This window comes from Rhipicephalus sanguineus, chromosome 1 (assembly GCF_013339695.2).
Source record: "Rhipicephalus sanguineus isolate Rsan-2018 chromosome 1, BIME_Rsan_1.4, whole genome shotgun sequence".
NCBI classification, from domain to species: Eukaryota; Metazoa; Arthropoda; class Arachnida; order Ixodida; family Ixodidae; genus Rhipicephalus; species Rhipicephalus sanguineus.
Genome location: NC_051176.1, coordinates 235395743 through 235413026, shown reverse-complemented (window position 1 = coordinate 235413026; position 17284 = coordinate 235395743). Strand labels below are relative to the sequence as shown.

The window sequence follows — 17284 nt, the reverse complement described above, 5'->3', positions numbered from 1 at the left end:
ATAATCTCGGAGCAAACACTATAATGTATACAGAGTTCTGTGCAGCGTTTACAAGCGAAATAAATTTAATTAAGTTGCTGTTCGCAAATTAATCTTGTCGGATAGTTAAAGCTCATCTCTTTTCAAAGTGTCATAACCATGGACGAAGCACTTTCGTTGTAGAAAAAGCACAAGCGTTCACATGGCCCAACTTCTTGCGTAAGTGCAGTTGGGGTTAATCATATTGCAGACAATCGGTAAGATGCGTCCCCTCCCCCTCTCTCTCTTCTCTCCTAGCTGCCCCCCTCTCCCGCGCCTGTCGACCGCGTTCCCCGCTCGCCCTGTGAGAATTAACGGCCAGGCTATAGGGAAGACACGACGCGCGTAGCGTTCCTCTTCGCGTTCCACGACGCGAGGTCGGTAGCATGCCCAACGAACGCCAACGGAACGCGATCGTGCAAGTGCTCCGGCTTCGCATCGCCTCATGGTCCCCTTTAGTGGGAGATGGTGTAATTTTTTTTCCTTCCTCTCTCGGATGTGGGATAAAAACTGTCCATTATTATGAGCCGTCGATCATCCCTGAACCTAACTAAGGAAGTATTGCATTTTCATTCTCTTTCTACGCATTCCAGTGTGCGAAGGAGTCATCTATAGCGTCAGCGGGAAATGAAAAGCGTTACATGAACTCCTGTACATTGGTGTTTCTCTCATCCTTCAGCCAACAACAACCTTGACCTGACAGAAAACTTATTGAAGGTTTATTTGTCCAAAGGAAACTCCTGTTGGTACTGAACGAACGTTTGTTGAACTATATAAGTTTATTAGCGTTCTTTTGTTGTTCTTTTTTTTTTCAGTTTCGAAAGCCTGCCCTTAGGCATAGTACGATATTAGAGGCTTTTCATTCTAAGATCGTAAGGCGATGCCCTCGTGGCAGCCACTCCGTGCACTATGTCACGGCTAATGAAAACATGTGTGCTCGACAAAGCGCGTAACCTAGAGCGAGACATTAGCGCTGAGAATTTGATCACCCTTTTGTTCCAGCTTGGCTAAATTAATAACATAAACCGAGAAAGAAGTCTGCATGGGGTAATAGAGGTATTGTTCAGCGTGATGCAGTCCGTGTACCTTGTTGTATCCCGTCCATTGTTGGTGCAGCGAGTTTCCATATAAAGAAAGCGTAAATGAATTCGACAACGTGCACTCATTTATACACCTTGCCCGATTTTGTCAGTTCGTACAAATGTAACCTGCAGTAGCGGGGCAAGCCATTGGTGCGTTATCGACAGCCAGCGTGAGATTTGTTCCCCATCAGTGTCTAATGCAGAAATGACACACACAACCTGCGCCGGCTGGCAGTGGCAAGCGCCGCATCTTCCCCGTGCGGATTCTATATGCGCGCGCTGTCGGAATCGCCCTAAGCAAAAGCCGAATGCGCGGTCCGTTTGCTGAACGTCGCGAAGAGACAGGTTTGATTTTCCTTAGTACACATTCTGCAACTGACTACCCTGTGTCTATTCTCGCATCGTGCGTCCGGCGTAAGTCCAGTTGTGTCTCATAATTTCGGCCGTTGTATCAAGTCACTCTTGCCATCTGATCTATGTCGCTGGTTAGTTTCGTGCGGCGGTTGATACGGATGAATTATTTAGAAGCCCCACTTATCGACACCTTGGCCACAGTGGTGACGGTTAGTGTGGCAAGGAGCAGCTCACCACTGACCTGAATATAAGCACACTGTGTAGCCTCTCTTCTTATTCATTATTATTCAATTATTATTCATGCGAACAGTTCATTTCGAGAGCATACGGCTAAAGTATTTTTTTTTTCTTCAGTGGCTCGAACAGGGCGATTTCATTAGAGAATCCCCGCTGACCACCTCGCGTTTTGTAGCTTTCTCCGTCGAAGAAAAAAAAATAGTAAAATAATATGACGGAGAGCAACCGACATAATTTCGGTGCAGTGAAAAACAAAGTGGCAAGGCGTATCGTGCCTGCACAGGAAGCATATCTCTACACACCTCGTGCATGTGTGTGCGTATAGTGTCACTGAAATATTAGTTACATGTCAGTGGGCGGTGCTGGCTAACACTCCCGGGATTACACGAGCATCAACACCCAATAAAGCGGATAGGAAAGCGACAGCCGCTGTAGCTCAATTGGTAGAGCATCGGACGCGTTATCCGAAGGTTGTAGGTTCGGTTCCTACCTGAGGCAGGTTGGTTTTCATCTACTTTAATTCCTTTCCATTTATGTCATAATTACCGTAGTACAGTTAAAACATGCGAGTAATGTCAACTATGCCTTGCTTAGCTTCATTGTCTGTTGGCTTCATTAGATTGTGTCTTACAAGAGAAACGAGTCCTCGATCAATGCCCCCTCTTTCGTTGCCATTTACGAGTAGCTCTCAGCGGGCGGCCGTTTCAAACGCTTCCGGCGCACGGCGGCACGTTAAGCTCAGGCAAGGCCGAATGGGCTTGCGCGAGTGGTATTTTTCTTTCTTTCACACGTCGAACACCGTCATCTATTGCGTTTAGCACAATTGGAGAGCTATCCTGTGTGTAATGAAAACTTTGTAATGAAAATGGTCCATAAGGACGCAAGGGAGAAGTGTCCGAGCGTAGCTGTCCACGATGCAGGATGTGCGACTATGCCGCAGGGCCCTGCTCACGTACGACGGCGGGATGATCCGGGCCACGTCCAGGGGAGAGGACTTCGAGACCCTCAAGAAGAACCTCGCCGGTGAGCCTCTTCTACACCACATAGCGCTAGCCGCGCTTACGCATCTTTCCGTAATTCCCCCTTCATTCTATTCCTTTCTCTATCTCTCTCTCTTTGTATTTTGTTAAAACATCAAATGCTTCTAAACCAAGTGAGTGAGGTTTGCGTTGGGAACATGTATTCTTAGTGTCTCTGCCACGTGGGGTTGTTTTAGAAATTTCTCAACCACTGAGGAAGCAATCAATCTTACTCCTTAGCTATAGAAGTCATTCATAAAGACAAAATTGCCACGCATGTCGCAGAAAATAATTCATTTGCATATTTTTTCGTCTTTATCTATGGCTTGAACGACCGAAAAATTACGAAGATATGGCCACATATTCTGCAATTCTCGCGGACAACTTCACTTCGCTGTGAAACGACAGTTACGAAGACAGCGCACCACCGACTTGTGGCGTGACGTCAGACTCGGCGCCTGCCTTTGCTCCGTGCATAAAAACCGGGATTACAGTGCGCGAGATTCGTCCGCAGGCGGTGACCTATTGACTGGCGTTGCGATGCTGAGCTCGTGGACGCGAGTTCTATTCCCGGCTGCAACATTTCGATGGGGCCGAAATGAAAGAACGTTCATGTATTTAAATTTAGGTGCACGTTGAAGAAGTCCAGGTGGTCCAAGTTATCCCGGAGACCCATACTACAGCGTGCGTCATCACGCACGCCATCAAAATGCACGCGAAACCCCAGAATTTTTTTTTCTGCTATTGTAAGCCTTGACTTAAAATAAATGCTCCCACAAATACAATGACCTTTTTCTTTAACCAGAACTTTTTTTGGGGGTTACGGGCTAAAATGTGAAATCCATTAATGAAACCTAATAACTCCGTATTACATTGCGCAGTAAAACTAAAGTTCGAAAGTTCAATTTCCTTTTTTTAATATTAAACAAGTAAACCTCGAGCACGCCTTTCATTTAGCCCCAAAATAAGCTCGCGCAGTACTAAACGTATGGCGGGAAAACAGCTCAACTTTACATGGACAAAAAGAATAGACACACACCGACACTCTCAGCTCCCGTGATCGCATGAGAGCCTGATACATTGCTTAATGCAGAGATATCAAAACCCTGGCTATTCAAAACTATCTCGTATAATGTCATTTTTTTTCAATGTTTGTGTGTGTTTATATTACGCATTTAGAGAAAACGTGAGCCAAAGAAAATTTCAGGGTGCCTTCGCTCACTGGTCACTCTGAATAACATCTCCCTTTCAGGAAGGCTTACTGAAACAGGTTATTTTTTGTATTTTTACCCCGCCATCACTCATAAGCGCTGTATGCAGTAGCATAATAAACTTGAACCTCGATGTCAGCACATGTTAAATGCAACAAAAAGTGTTGTTTGAAAGAGTGACGGTTGGATGAGCTCAGGTTTTAAGGGCAGGAAGAAAATGTACGGGGGGGGGGCGGAAATAGGAACGAACCCGAGTCGCCTCTTCAACGTCTTCAGCGAAGAAGAAACCAAACAAACTTACAAACTTTGATATATATATATATATATATATATATATATATATATATATATATATATATATATATATATATATATATATATATATATATATATATATATATATGGGTGTGGGTGGGAGGGGGTGTACCTGCGCGTATGCTCTTCCGTCAAGCTGACTGTGCTACAGCGAAATCTCGCAACAACATGGTAACGAGGCTTTTTTTTAACGCAGCTACTAACCACATTTTCAAAATTTAATACACCCCTCCCTCCCTACTAGTTCTTTCTTTTTCCCCTTAAAGTTAAAGCCACAGAATTCACATTCAAGGCGACATTGTGTCTTCCTAATCCACAAATTTCTTTGTATCGGCCCTCGGGTTGTGAGTTCGAGTGCCGATGTTGCTCCCTCATCTACAGAAGTTGCGAACTCATTTCGATTAATGATATCAGCATATTCAATCGACGTATGAGCACAGATAATGCCCCCCTCCACCCAATTGCTTCTCCCTTTTTTCACACCTTCATATATTTCCCTCAGTACAAAGTAGCGCACTAGCGTGTGTCTGGTTAACCTTTACCTGTTTTTCTTTGTCTCCCTCAAATAACAGGCAAGAGACACTTCGTATACAGGGTGGCCAGTTTTTCTAACACAAACTGCCCACCGTCTTTCAAATGATCTGATGCTACCTGATCCTCACCAGCGGCTTTGCCTCTTTGCATTCCCTTCAAGGCTTTCCTTACTTCCCCTATCGTTACCGGTATGATATCCGCTTCCTCTGGGCTACTACTACTTCTTACATTGTCGTCCTGGTTGTCCCGGCTACTGTACGTATCTCTGTAAAACTCCTCCGCTACTTCAACTATCCTATCCATATTGGTAGTGGCGTTGCCTTCCTTGTCCCTTAGTGTATACATCTGGTTTTTGCCTATGCCCAATTTTTTCTTTGCCACCTTGAGGCTTCGTTCGTTCTTTAGAGGATGCTCAATTCTCTCCATGTTATACCTTCTTATGTCGGCTACCTTACGCCTATTGATTAACTTCGAAAGCTCTGCCAGTCCTATTTTGTCGGTTGTGTTTGGGGCATTCACGCTTTGACGTTTCTTAATGAGTTTTTTCGTCTCCTGGGAGAGCTTGCCAGTGTCCTGTCTAACGACTTTACCTATGACTTCCACTGCCTACTCCTTAATGATGCTCGTCAGATTATCATTCACTGCGTCAACGCTAAGGTCAGTTTCCTCGATTAGAGCCGAGTATCTGTTCTGAAGCGAGAGCCTGCTGGCGTCACTTAGCACGTGATCTTTTTACGAGCTGGCAGCTGACCAATAATCCCTCGCATACTACCTGAAGGCGTGAAGTCTACCAGAACGAGACCCTAGCTATTAATGAACGAAAGAGGGGGAATTTTAAGAGCTTGTTTTTCTTTATTAGACACAGAAATAACAATCACGTGCTAAGTGACGCCAGCAGGCAGAGAAAGAGTGTTCTACACTCGCCGTCATGGCCACGGGCGACGCTGATTAACACTCCAGGTTTAAATGCTCAGATATACCAGATTAAGTAGACGGGAGGATTAGAGTCACTGGAAAATTTCGGAGTACCGCAAAGGTAGGCTGCACGCGGGCAACATTGGGTGGCGGCGGCCATATCCCTTCCGGACCATCCGGCGCGTTGGTAACGTGTGTTGAGAAGTGACCGATCTTTTCGCCTCGATGCCGTGTTACGCTCTGCGTAACTGCAATATGTGTGTGTGTGTGTTTCTTCAAAAGGATATCAGAAGTGATTTCGAGTCATCGACAGTCATGAATCGACTGCGCGGTAAGCGGTGGAGCTAATGAAACGTGCGGCGAATGTTGCCATGTGCTCGCGAACTCTCTTCGTGGCTTCATCGGTCTCTTTTCGTTTCACGGCCGGGTGTATTCGCAAGGTCCGGAGCTGTAGACATAGTTGCATTAGCGTAATGACCGTACGAGATGCCCTTTACTTCGACACTTGGTGAATGTTGACTGTTTGCGCTAGCTTTGCAGTCGGTGTTCAGGTTCACTTCATAGCGCATTCGAGAACATTATCGAACATCGAGAACGTTCAGCAATGCGTCCTTCGACTGATCGCTGATGCATACCTTACTTGCGCACCATGCTTGCTGTTCAGCTGGGTGTTATCTGTAATAGAAGTGGTGTGTGTACGGTAAGTGGAAGTTGTGCGTGAAGTATTTGTCTCGGTTCGGAACGCCAGCAGCCGAGCGCACGGGCGAATCGGCGTGCGGTAGGTAAGGTGCATCTTATTTTACGAATACGTTGTCATTTCTTAACAGATACGTAGAAAATAGGCCATCAAAATGATTGACGTCACTACTCAGTTGTTTCATTTCCTATTTTTTGTCTCCTTAATATTCCCAACGTTACAGTGCATTTGCAAATATTTTGCTGTGTTCCGACAAAGTTTTTTTTTTTTTTTGCGTTGCCAGCGCGTAAACAGCTAGGGTTCGGTTTCTGCACTGCTTTTAATTTCAACTTTTTTTTTTTCGTAATGCACTCTTGTTAAAACTTCCTCGGCGCAGTGATTTATGTTATTTTGATCAGAAATAGCACATGCCGAAAATTTTCAACGCGCATGCTACTGCAACACAGTATGTATGTAGATCTAGGGCTCGCATGAAATAGATGCCCTCAATGCGTGGGAAGATGGGCCAATTTTTTTTTTTTTTTTTTTTTTTTTTTTTTGCTGTGACAATTTCTCGCCCACTCAACAGTATTGTAAGGGTACGCTCGGCGCAATGCAGCATTAGCAACAATATTTTTTGAAAAAAATAATAAAATACGCTTAATAACATTGCCTTATACCAAGCTTATCAACAGAGTTCCACGCTTCAGTTTTGCGCAGTGGCAAATGATCATGCGACAATTGCCTTCAAAGTATACAGTAAACAGTTATTATTTTAATAAGTATTCGATTTCGCTCTCGTGCGTGACACGCTTAAAACTCGAAATGCATGCACAATCTGTTCAACAGATCGAGATATAAACAGCCGAGCAAATAGAAAGGTATGTAGTATGTAGTTTCCAATATCGCTGAACATAGCGAACCGAAAAGGTGAAGTATCCTGTTGCATGAGAGCTTTTCCAGCAAAGTTTATGTAGTTCACTGCAGAAAGGAGTGTTCTTCGAGGGGGGCGAATTCATTCCGCGGCCGACTATGCAGCCACGTACAACGACGCTCTTTGACGTTAATGTTTCCCAGACGGAATGCAAAAATATACGAAATTCCCGGAGTAGCTCACCAGAAACGTTCGGTTACTGGTGAGCTACTCTCTGGCATCTGCATGATGCGTTTAAAAAAGCGACGAAATACTTCTAGGGACCGTGGTACTGGTCCCTAGAAGTATTTCCGGCTGCGCTCTGCATTCAACGCGCCTGCACCCAAAGCGCTTGGAAGGGATATGGCGGCGAGAGGTCACGTGATGCGAGTAAGCCAATCGCGTCGGCGGCGGCGCGCGGAAAACAGATGCGATACTCTGAAATTTTTCTAGTGACTCTAGGGAGGATGACCGCCACCGTAGCTCAATTGGTAGAGTATCGGACTCGTTATTCGAAGGTTGCAGGTTCGGTCCCTGCCGACGGCAAGTTATCTTTTCGTCCACCTTAATTTCTTCGCATTTATATCCCAATTACTACAAATAACATCCCCTATACTTTCCTTGGCTTGATTGTCTGCTAGTTCTCATTGGTGTACCTAATAAAGAAAAACGAGCCCTTAAAATTCCCCTTCTTTCGTTCACATTCGTCTTTGTGTCACTCAGTATATCCAGATAAATGTGTTGCAGAAGTGTTGTGTGGTCTTACTGGAACACGAGACCCATCCTAATTGCGATTAGATCCTTCCCGTTGAAAGTATTCTCTAAATAAATGGGTCAGAAAGGAGATCTCTTGCAAACACTTAATATATATAGGGCAGCGCGAAGAGACTCGAACAAAGAAAAGGTAGTACACAGGGCGGGCGCACGAGGTTTACGCCCGTCCTACTGTCTACTACGTGTCTTTGTCCGTGTATTTTCACGCTGCCCTCCTAAGTGTTCGAGAACGCACCATCTGGCCCAAACAAAAGCGTTACTGATCGTTCACCGTCGCACGACTGCTGAGACAAACAAACAAATAAGAAGAAAGAAAGACCTGCCACCCTATGGCATGGCGTCTATTGAACTGTCGAAACAGGCAACTTCTGCACGAATAGAAGAATTGTGCACCACTACAAGGGAAAAAAAGTGAACACTAAAATGTCTCCACAAAAGAAACAAATGCGTAACACGTGTACGAAATTCGCCGGACTTTCATTTAAGCGCCCACTGAGTTCGACATTCGAAATTTTCTGCTCATTTTACTGGCAGCAGCCACTATGCAGATCACTGCAAGCGATGCAACGAAACGCGCCGCTTTGTACCTGCTTCGCGGAAGCCTGTATATACAGCCTAGTGCCGCGAGCACACGGTCGTTAATGCGAGACAGTGAAGAAGCAGGATTTTGGTGCAAACTTTATGGAGCGATGAATAATATATCTAAAACACTCGTCGCCAGAAATGTCAGCTCTCTAAACATTCGGTGGTGCCAGAATTTCCATGTAAATGCATTTATCAGTGCTCGGCTGTAGCAAGTACTACTTATGGTTCACTCGGCGCTCGTTTGACAGCGTATGAGGATGATCAATGTTGTGAGATGCGATATGTTGTCCACGAATCAGGTCATTTATCTTTCTCGATCGCCGGTGAATTAAATATGCGCAGTTCCCACTATATATCGCCACACTGGTAATCACTCCCAGTAGTTTCCCCGCCACATCAGGGACGAGATTCAACATAATGGAGGTCATATTTTCTTCTTAACGCTGATTGCGACGGGCAGGAGTACCGCTCAGTGCGGAAGGCTGGCAGGGGGATACGGATACTCTTTCGGTGGGTAATAGAAATCGCTTAATTTTACGTCAGAGAGATGCGTGGCGACCAGCGTTGGCTAACGCGCAGCGCTCGCATGTCGATCGCAGAACACGAGAGAGCCTTCATCTACCTCCGAATCCAGGCCGGCGACGAGATGAGCAAACGGTCCAAGTTTGTCTTCATAACGTGGCTTTCAGAGACAGTCGGAGTGCTGCAGCGAGCCCGCATCAGCAGTGACAAGGCGGCCGTCAAGGAAATAATTAAGGTGAGTCAGAAGCTTCAGAACTTGCTGTTGGACTTGTTGGTTTGGCGCGTCATTGCTTAGGAACGACGTCAGAGGACACGAACGACAGAAGGAGAAAGCAATACGATCACAAGCTCCTGGTCAATGTCTCGCCACTTTTATTTTTTTTCTTCCAGTTATCTGGATCCATTTGCGAGTAAACAGCGTCCATCGCAAAGTTTGCGCAAGCGACCTCCTTTTCCCGAGCACTTAAATCAGCTGGGCTGATTTTTTTTTTTTTCTAATTTTACGTCTAGGCGAAGACGTTCATGAGTTTCAAACTTCGAACGCGTTCCTAATAGCCAAGTTTGTTTACGCCAAAGCTCACAGCAGCGGTGTATACGATGTTAGGGTGCACAGCTGGGCGTGTTGGTATTGCATGATCCGCGGTAAAAGGCGCGAAGACGACGACGGACAAGAGGAAGGCGCCCTGTGTGCGTGTCTCTCTCTAGTCCGTCGTCGTATTCGCGCTTTTTACCTCGCATCGGTAGCGTAAAATTCGTTACAACGAGGTGTTCTCTTGTTTTATCTTTATATAAGGAGACTGACAGGAGGGAGCGCAGGACCACCGCGTAATAATTACGGAATTTTCGCACTTCGAGCTGAAAGGGTAAAAGGAAAAATTGAGCATACCGACACGGACACAAGAGAAAAGTAACAGACAACACAAATGGGATGGTGTTTTTGTCACGCCGTACGAGTGCAAATGAAAGTGAAACCCCTCTGTTTGTTTGCAATGTCTATCGTGAATACACCAAATATGAAAAAGATTGCATAGCAAATCGATTTTCGATATTCCCACCTTAAGAATGGTCAGCATTACACCATTTCCTACACTGCATGATCTCTGCATAATTTATTTGCGCATAACACCTTGTTCGCCCGGCTACTAAGGCCACAATATATGCCCGCATCTATGCAATTAGCTAATTAGTTAATTGTCTGCCACATATTATTAAGGTTAGGCACGTCATTCCTTTGGCGTTAGCACCTACTACAAAACTCGTAAGGGCGTTTTATTTCTCCCTTCCTTGGATACGAGTCCGCGGCCTAATGGTCACAGCAGCAGGTTAAATTGCTGGGGAATCATGTTCGTAATCAACAATAGGAAATACCTAGTGGTACAATTTCCGCAGGTTGGGGGCGCGGCGCTTCAAAGCAAGCGTGCGCGTGCGCTGTCAACCGCGGTTAGAATAAACGTTCACCAAAGGGCAGGAGTGACGCCGAGAAATCTTCGCTTTAATTAGAAGGAACACGTGGCTTAAAACTTATGACTCGAGGCCTGTTCGGAGTAGCGGGTAACAGGAAAAGAGATCGTGACCATTGCAAGTTAGTCGTGACTTTCTATGCGGAGCTCCATTGTTAAACCGTAGCTATATAGACACAAAGAACGTAATGCGCCTGTGAGTCCGGCGTTCTTATCCCGACGGCGTATTATCACGCGAGGTGATACACGCTTGAAGAATACGCTGGCCTGCAATTTTTATGAGCCACTTCGCACGTGTTTTGCGGAAGGGTCCGGCGTTGATCGAGGCTGCGTGGACCGCAATACAGGACACTGAAAACGTATAGACTTCATTTAAAACGCGCTGTAAGAGCTCTCGTTTAATGAAGCGATAGACCTGAAAACGCTTGTCACGTGGAATTTGAGTAAACAAAGCAGTCCTAATTAGACACAATACGGTGTCTAGTGTCAACACATTGCAAATGACGCGTAATTGCGTTTCTCAGAGTAAACGCGGGCACCGTTTGGGCTCGGTAATTGCCAGTACGTCTCGTGCTCTCTATGTAATCTTGTCTCGTTTTTAAATGCGAAGCATTTCTTAGCGAACCATAGGCACTTTGACGGTTTCTATCTATCTATATATCTAGCCACCTACGTCTGGCTGCTCTCGTGGCCGCCTCCTTAACTTTGTATATACAAAATTGGCACAGGAGGGTATGAGTGTATGGTGAACACGACTGCCAGGTCAAAATGTGGATAACATGAAAAACCTTTCGTGTACGTCATGAAACCCTTTCCCCCAGTCACCCGAGGCCGCATACCACGCCCCAATGTATGCGGGTATGTGCCTCGGGTGATTCACAGCATGTATAAACCTAGGAACTAGTGAGAACAGACATTATAAATTTGCCCGTGCTGCAGAAAAGCCGATGTCGATGTCGGCGGCGTTGTCCGCGAGTGAAAAATTCCGACGTATGCAAAGAATAAAATTCAGGTTCCGAGCAGGAGTCGAACCTACGCATTCTGTGTGGCAGTCAGGTATTCCACCACAGTGCCCCGACAGATCTTGAAACTGCGTTGAAAAGAGACCCTATGCAGGTGTCACGTCGGGGAAACATCAATTGAGGTAGCAGTGTTGGCTATCCACTTACATAAAAATTTAATAAACGTTAGATACCTACCCCTATAACTCGGCGAGCAATATTCAAGCGTTGCTCAAACCCAAAGGAATACGCTGACGAACGCTACGTATGATATGCACATAATCGCACCGTACCATGCACTTCGTTTAGATAAAACTGACTTCTGTGCGCGAACGTCAGTGGTGACGTTACCTCGAGCCATAAGCTACTCTTTAAACGGCAGTGTAATCTAGATGCCTAATAAGGCCACCATAGGCACACAACTACTCCATCTACGCAAACACGCAAAACACAACTACTCCATCTACGCAAAAAAAGTGGAACGGTGCGATTTCTGGCGTAACCGTGTTTAAGCTCCCAGAGCGACTGAGGCTATGAAAAACGCCGTAGTGCATGTGATTACCTTGGTAAACAGATGCCCCACTTTCATATTCCCATAACAATGTTTACACATGTTTGGCTCACATGTTCTCAAAAACCTCGACTACCGATCGGCAGCGTTTTCTGACCGTGCTGAAAAAGTGTTGCAGGGGCCCCCAGACATTATAGCGCAGCACGCGGCCTAGAATTTACAATTAATTCTCAAAGTCAGCTAGAACTTGCTCGCTCTTCTCTCTACAAATGATGCCATAAACCCAAATGATCGCGCCATAAGCACAAAGTCCACGGCCATTGGCTGATTTGAGCATCGTGAGCTGCATAGTTACCGCGGCCACCGTGGGATGTCGCGACGTGCCCGCGCGCTTGCTCGCGATCACACTCAGAGTAAGCCGCGCGTTCCAAACAAAAAAAAAAAAGGAGTGCTCAAGGTCGAGACGCACGCTGACGAACCGACGTAGCTGTGGAGTAACACACGCAGTAGCGGTGAACAGCCATGAACTTAGACATTTAAGTTATAACCGATATTTTGGACCCAGATTCTTATACGTTACTACTTGCATATGCGCGTGCCATGATGAAACACAAGACTGTTATTGCAACATAATCAAAAAAGTCACATTTTGCCTAAATTTTTCATAAGATTGTCTCAATTACGGCAATACATACTACGGCCAGCAGAGGTGGTAAAGCTTACTAACCCGTCACGTACGCAAGTAGTAACTTTTACTAACCCTTACACTCTGAGTAGTAATGGCAGTGCTTATAATGTATCTATATAGTAGCAAAACGTTGGCGCAACGTGGCAACGTTGACATGGAGGTTACCAATTTTTTACATCTTTCTTTAGGAGCGTGTGGCTACCGTGCGAAGGATCCTTGGCAGTGTGAGTGAATTGGGTGGTTAAGGGAGTGAATCATTCATCTAACGTAGCTTTATTTAAAAAAGAAACACCCTGTGAGATGGTTTCGGCGCACTGCCAGAAGTTGGTGCTGCGAGGATTCTCTCGGTGCACTAATCTATTCAAGTGGCACGCGGTGATGAACGTGACGTGTTCCCAGCCAGAAGGCCCCTCGGCGCCCCTCGTCGTTAAAAGACGTCTACTCAAAGCAACTCATCGTGAAAAACCTGCACATTTCGTTAGCGTCAGGCACCGAGACGCGGCGTTCGCCGGACGACGGCTGTCGGCGCTGGGTGACAAAACCTGCTGGCGGATGAGTCGTGTCACCGTTCCCTTGGCGGGAGATCGATTGAGGCATGCTGCGTAATATGACTGCTGCAGACAAGCTGTCTGGGAAATAATATATATTCGGAGTAGACGCAGACATCTGCTGGCACACATTCTATCATTTTCGTTAGTTTTTGACAACTCGAGAAAAGGAGAGCTTCCCGATTCTGAAGCGCTGTCTCCAGCCGTGAAGCATCTTAACTTTATAGTAGACTGTCGATAAGAAAACTGCAAATGCTTCGAGCTCAATAAAGCTGACATCGACCCTCAACTATCAATGCATTTATTCAAAAAGACTATGGACGATACGACGCCACCGTGAGCGCTCATCGTGTTCCTCTCTTTAGTTTTATTTAATCACTGCCATATAGTTTGGTCACTGTTATTCCGCAGTCACTGTCGGTAATATTCCAAATGAAAGCATCGGTTCGGCTTCTTTCGCATACTGTTTTTTAGCAATGTCAGGATAAAGTCTGGGGGATTAATTAAATTACGATTACTAGAAAGCAACTGCGCGTTGATTGTTGATATGGGGAGCTTGTAGTGAAGAATTTAAATTCTACTACTTCGTACGGGCTGCTGAGCAAATAGTAACAATAAAAATCACCGATCACAGAAGCGCAGTTCTAGCTGCTGAATCCGCGTTGAAAGTTCTACATGATGTAGAGTTCTAGTCTCCCTGCAGATGGCAGGCGCTGCATAGCATAACTAGAGTTACTGTATATGCTACCTTTAGGTAGCAGAGTTGCGCATCTGTCTTCCAACGCCGCTAGCAACCATGAATTGCGGAGAAGCTGCTGCTTGGGCCAATTTTTTTATTTCTCGACGCCGCCGCTGCAGCGAACTGAATTAACACTAGCCATCGACAGCCAATGTTTATCGCCGGTCTTCGACACGCCAGACAGGTTAATCGGCGACACGGTAGGCATGTCGCCTGCAAAAATGAAGTGCGACTTCACCGCATAGCTGTGGTTGCTAGCCGGACCTATGCGTAACTCTGCTACCTAAAGGTAGCATATACAGTGACTCTAAGCATAACCAATGTTACGGTCGGCATACGAACGGCGACTAATACTTCCGCATCTCTATATACGAACTGTTTATATTTGCGAGTGGGCTTGCTTTTTGGGTTCCATGTTTTGCGTTATGTGTGTGTGTGTGTGTGTGTGTGTGTGTGTGTGTGTGTGTGTGTGTGTGTGTGTGTGTGTGTGTGTGTGTGTGTGTGTGTGTGTGTGTGTGTGTGTGTGTGTGTGTGTGTGTGTGTGTGTGTGTGTGTGTGTGTGTGTGTGTGTGTGTGTGTGTGTGTGTGTGTGTGTGTGTGTGTGTGTGTGTGTGTGTGTGTGTGTGTGTGTGTGTGTGTGTGTGCGTGCGTGCGTGCGTGCGTGCGTGCGTGCGTGTGCCAAATAATTTGTTTTCGTATTAGACCACTAATTTATCAGGACATTAATATGCGTTGCTTCTCCTGTAAGAGAGCCTAGGACAAGCGAGAGTAATAACTCTGCGAACAAGACTATAAGGTGCCGCCAGAGCACGTGACTTATTGGCAGTTCGCGCGCTCCAAACGAGCACGGAACATAAAGCGCGAATGGTCGTATAATATGCTGATCTCTATTCCTGGCCTCCCCAGCTCAATTTTTTCGTTAAGTGAAGCATTCGAAAGCGAATTCCAGCCGGCATTTCAGTCATGCGAAGAGGCTTTCCTGCGAGAGATAGATGCGTTTTCCTGTGAGATAGATACGTACGTATCCGGCCTGCTAATATCTTTTGTACAGGGTTAATGATTACGCACCCGGCAGCTGTTACATGCACATTCGTTAGCACACACAGCACAAATTTATTCTTCTTCGTGATACAGAGTTCAAATAACACAAAGAGCGGGCCCTAGACAAATAGCTGTTTCCTGAAGCTCGAGAACCTCAACATCCGGAGCCTCTGTACCTAATTACGGCATAGGCATTGGGACATGCGCATTGTACACGCAAATTACAGGGAAGCCACACCGACAATTGTTTGAATACAGTGACTTAGTTTTGGTGGATCAGACTTAATTACTTTCTTCGGTAAAAAAACGGAGCAGGAAGAAATAAAATTACGTTACATTGAAACTTCTACGGCAGCCTTGTGGCTCGCTTCGGTGGACCGATGACACAAGCATTCATGAAATGATGGCAGAATATTTGTAACATTGATTACTAAAACAGGTCACGTTGCTAATTACGTGTATTTTGGCCCACCCCCGAATTTTCCATTTGGCCCACCGCTATATTCTAGTTGGGCCACCTCCAAATTTTAGGTTGGCCCTACATCAAACTTGAAGTTAGCAACCCCTAAATTTCCCTTGGGCCACTTCTTAATTTTAGCTGGGGCACTTCCAATTTTCAAGGTTGTCCACCCAAAAGTTTTTCAAGTTGACCCACTCTAAGATCCCAAATGGGCTCACCACCAAACATTTTAATACTCAGGAGCCCCACAGCTGGCTTCTCTGCACATACACACTTAATGCGGAAAAGCAAGCTTTCAAGGCGGCCTGACGAGAACGGTCTTCTCTATTATTTTTAATTTTCATTTAATTTTTGTATAAATTGTTTCTTATCCATTCTAAAGATACCAATCACCTACATTTACACTATTACAACGAATGAATGCATTAACTCCGATATGACGCATTTATGTGCAGATACGAGGCACTGTAGGTTTCGCGTTACACACAAGATTTTGCCGGGATATTGCCAAAGAATGCTTACGCTAGTTGTACATTAACATTAACACGTTGTACGAGCGCTTTGCAGATGCCTCAAGTTCTTGCAAAGTCCATTCTCGCTTCTACAATTAGCTTGGCGATGTATGCTACTTCAAGTAACTTGGCCAAGCTAGTTAAACCATTCTCGTATAGTATATGGACATATATCTACGCGTACGTCGGTCTGCGAGTCGAAACGTGCATATTTGTGTAATCAGTTAGCTTGCCGGCCTACTTGCTTCACTTAACCTGAACGACTTAGTAAAGCAGCGCCTTACTATAGGCTCATGTGAATAAATATACGTGACAGTTGATTAATTACTAACCTTAACTTAGTAACTACTTCAAGATCCCTTTTCCGAAAGCGCTAAGTATCAACGTCTGTGCATGTGAATCGCCTATCGATGAAACGTCGTAAATTATGTTTACTACTATTAACGAATTCCGTAGGATCAACGATTTCGTCGGGCGAGTTGGTTCGTTTTACGGAATTCATCTAAAGAGCGCAAGAAGGCACGCATAAGACTTTCGGGGAAGAAGCCGGAGATGTTTCTGTATCTTCAGTCTCTTTCTCTCTCTCTCTATGTTTTTCTTTGTTTCTTTAACATTTTTTTAAATTATTGCGGTTACCCTGTAGGGTGCCTCTGTTGAGCCCTCTTTATTCGCACCACATACAGCGCCAGTGTGCTGCCACTCACTCAGTGACCCTTTTCGCCTCTCATGTTCTCATTCCAGAACTTTGCCGTGGAACTCCAGGTCGAGGACCCCGGAGAGCTCACCGAGGATCACATCAAAAACACAGTGAGCAAGGCCGGAGGAACTGACTACGGCACGGCGTCGTAGACGACGCCCGCCCAGCACCGTTTTCTCCAAGTTGTCAAGAAGAAAACCGTCTCAAGAAGGCCGGCTGCTCCTCCCCACTTTCACAGCTCTCAACAGGAAAAAAAACTGAGGAAAGAACATCCAGAAAAACTGCTCTTCCATCGGAAAGAGGCACCGCAGGAACGTTTACCGGGAGAAGAAATAAACAGAATAAAGTAGCACCTACAATTTCTTTTTTTTGCTTTCCTTTCCGCCGACGAGGGAAAACGCTTCCAGCAATCCCGTACAATGTTCGGCTCACATACTGCGAACTGAAAAGAAAGGAATCCGCAATGCTCACT

At 45.6% G+C, this 17284-nt stretch overlaps 1 protein-coding gene across 1 annotated transcript in view; it reads left to right on the top strand.

The window, feature by feature from the left end:
- Nucleotides 1-16973, top strand: part of LOC119375031 (coactosin-like protein) — a 45517-nt gene extending 28544 nt beyond the window's left edge. The window contains exons 2-4 of the mRNA XM_037645234.2: nt 2632-2714; nt 9233-9390; nt 16857-16973. Coding sequence (XP_037501162.1) covers nt 2632-2714; nt 9233-9390; nt 16857-16964 — 349 coding nt within the window. The 3' untranslated portion in view covers nt 16965-16973. The remainder of the gene's footprint in view (nt 1-2631; nt 2715-9232; nt 9391-16856) is intronic.
- The last annotated feature ends 311 nt before the right edge of the window (nt 16974-17284 follow it).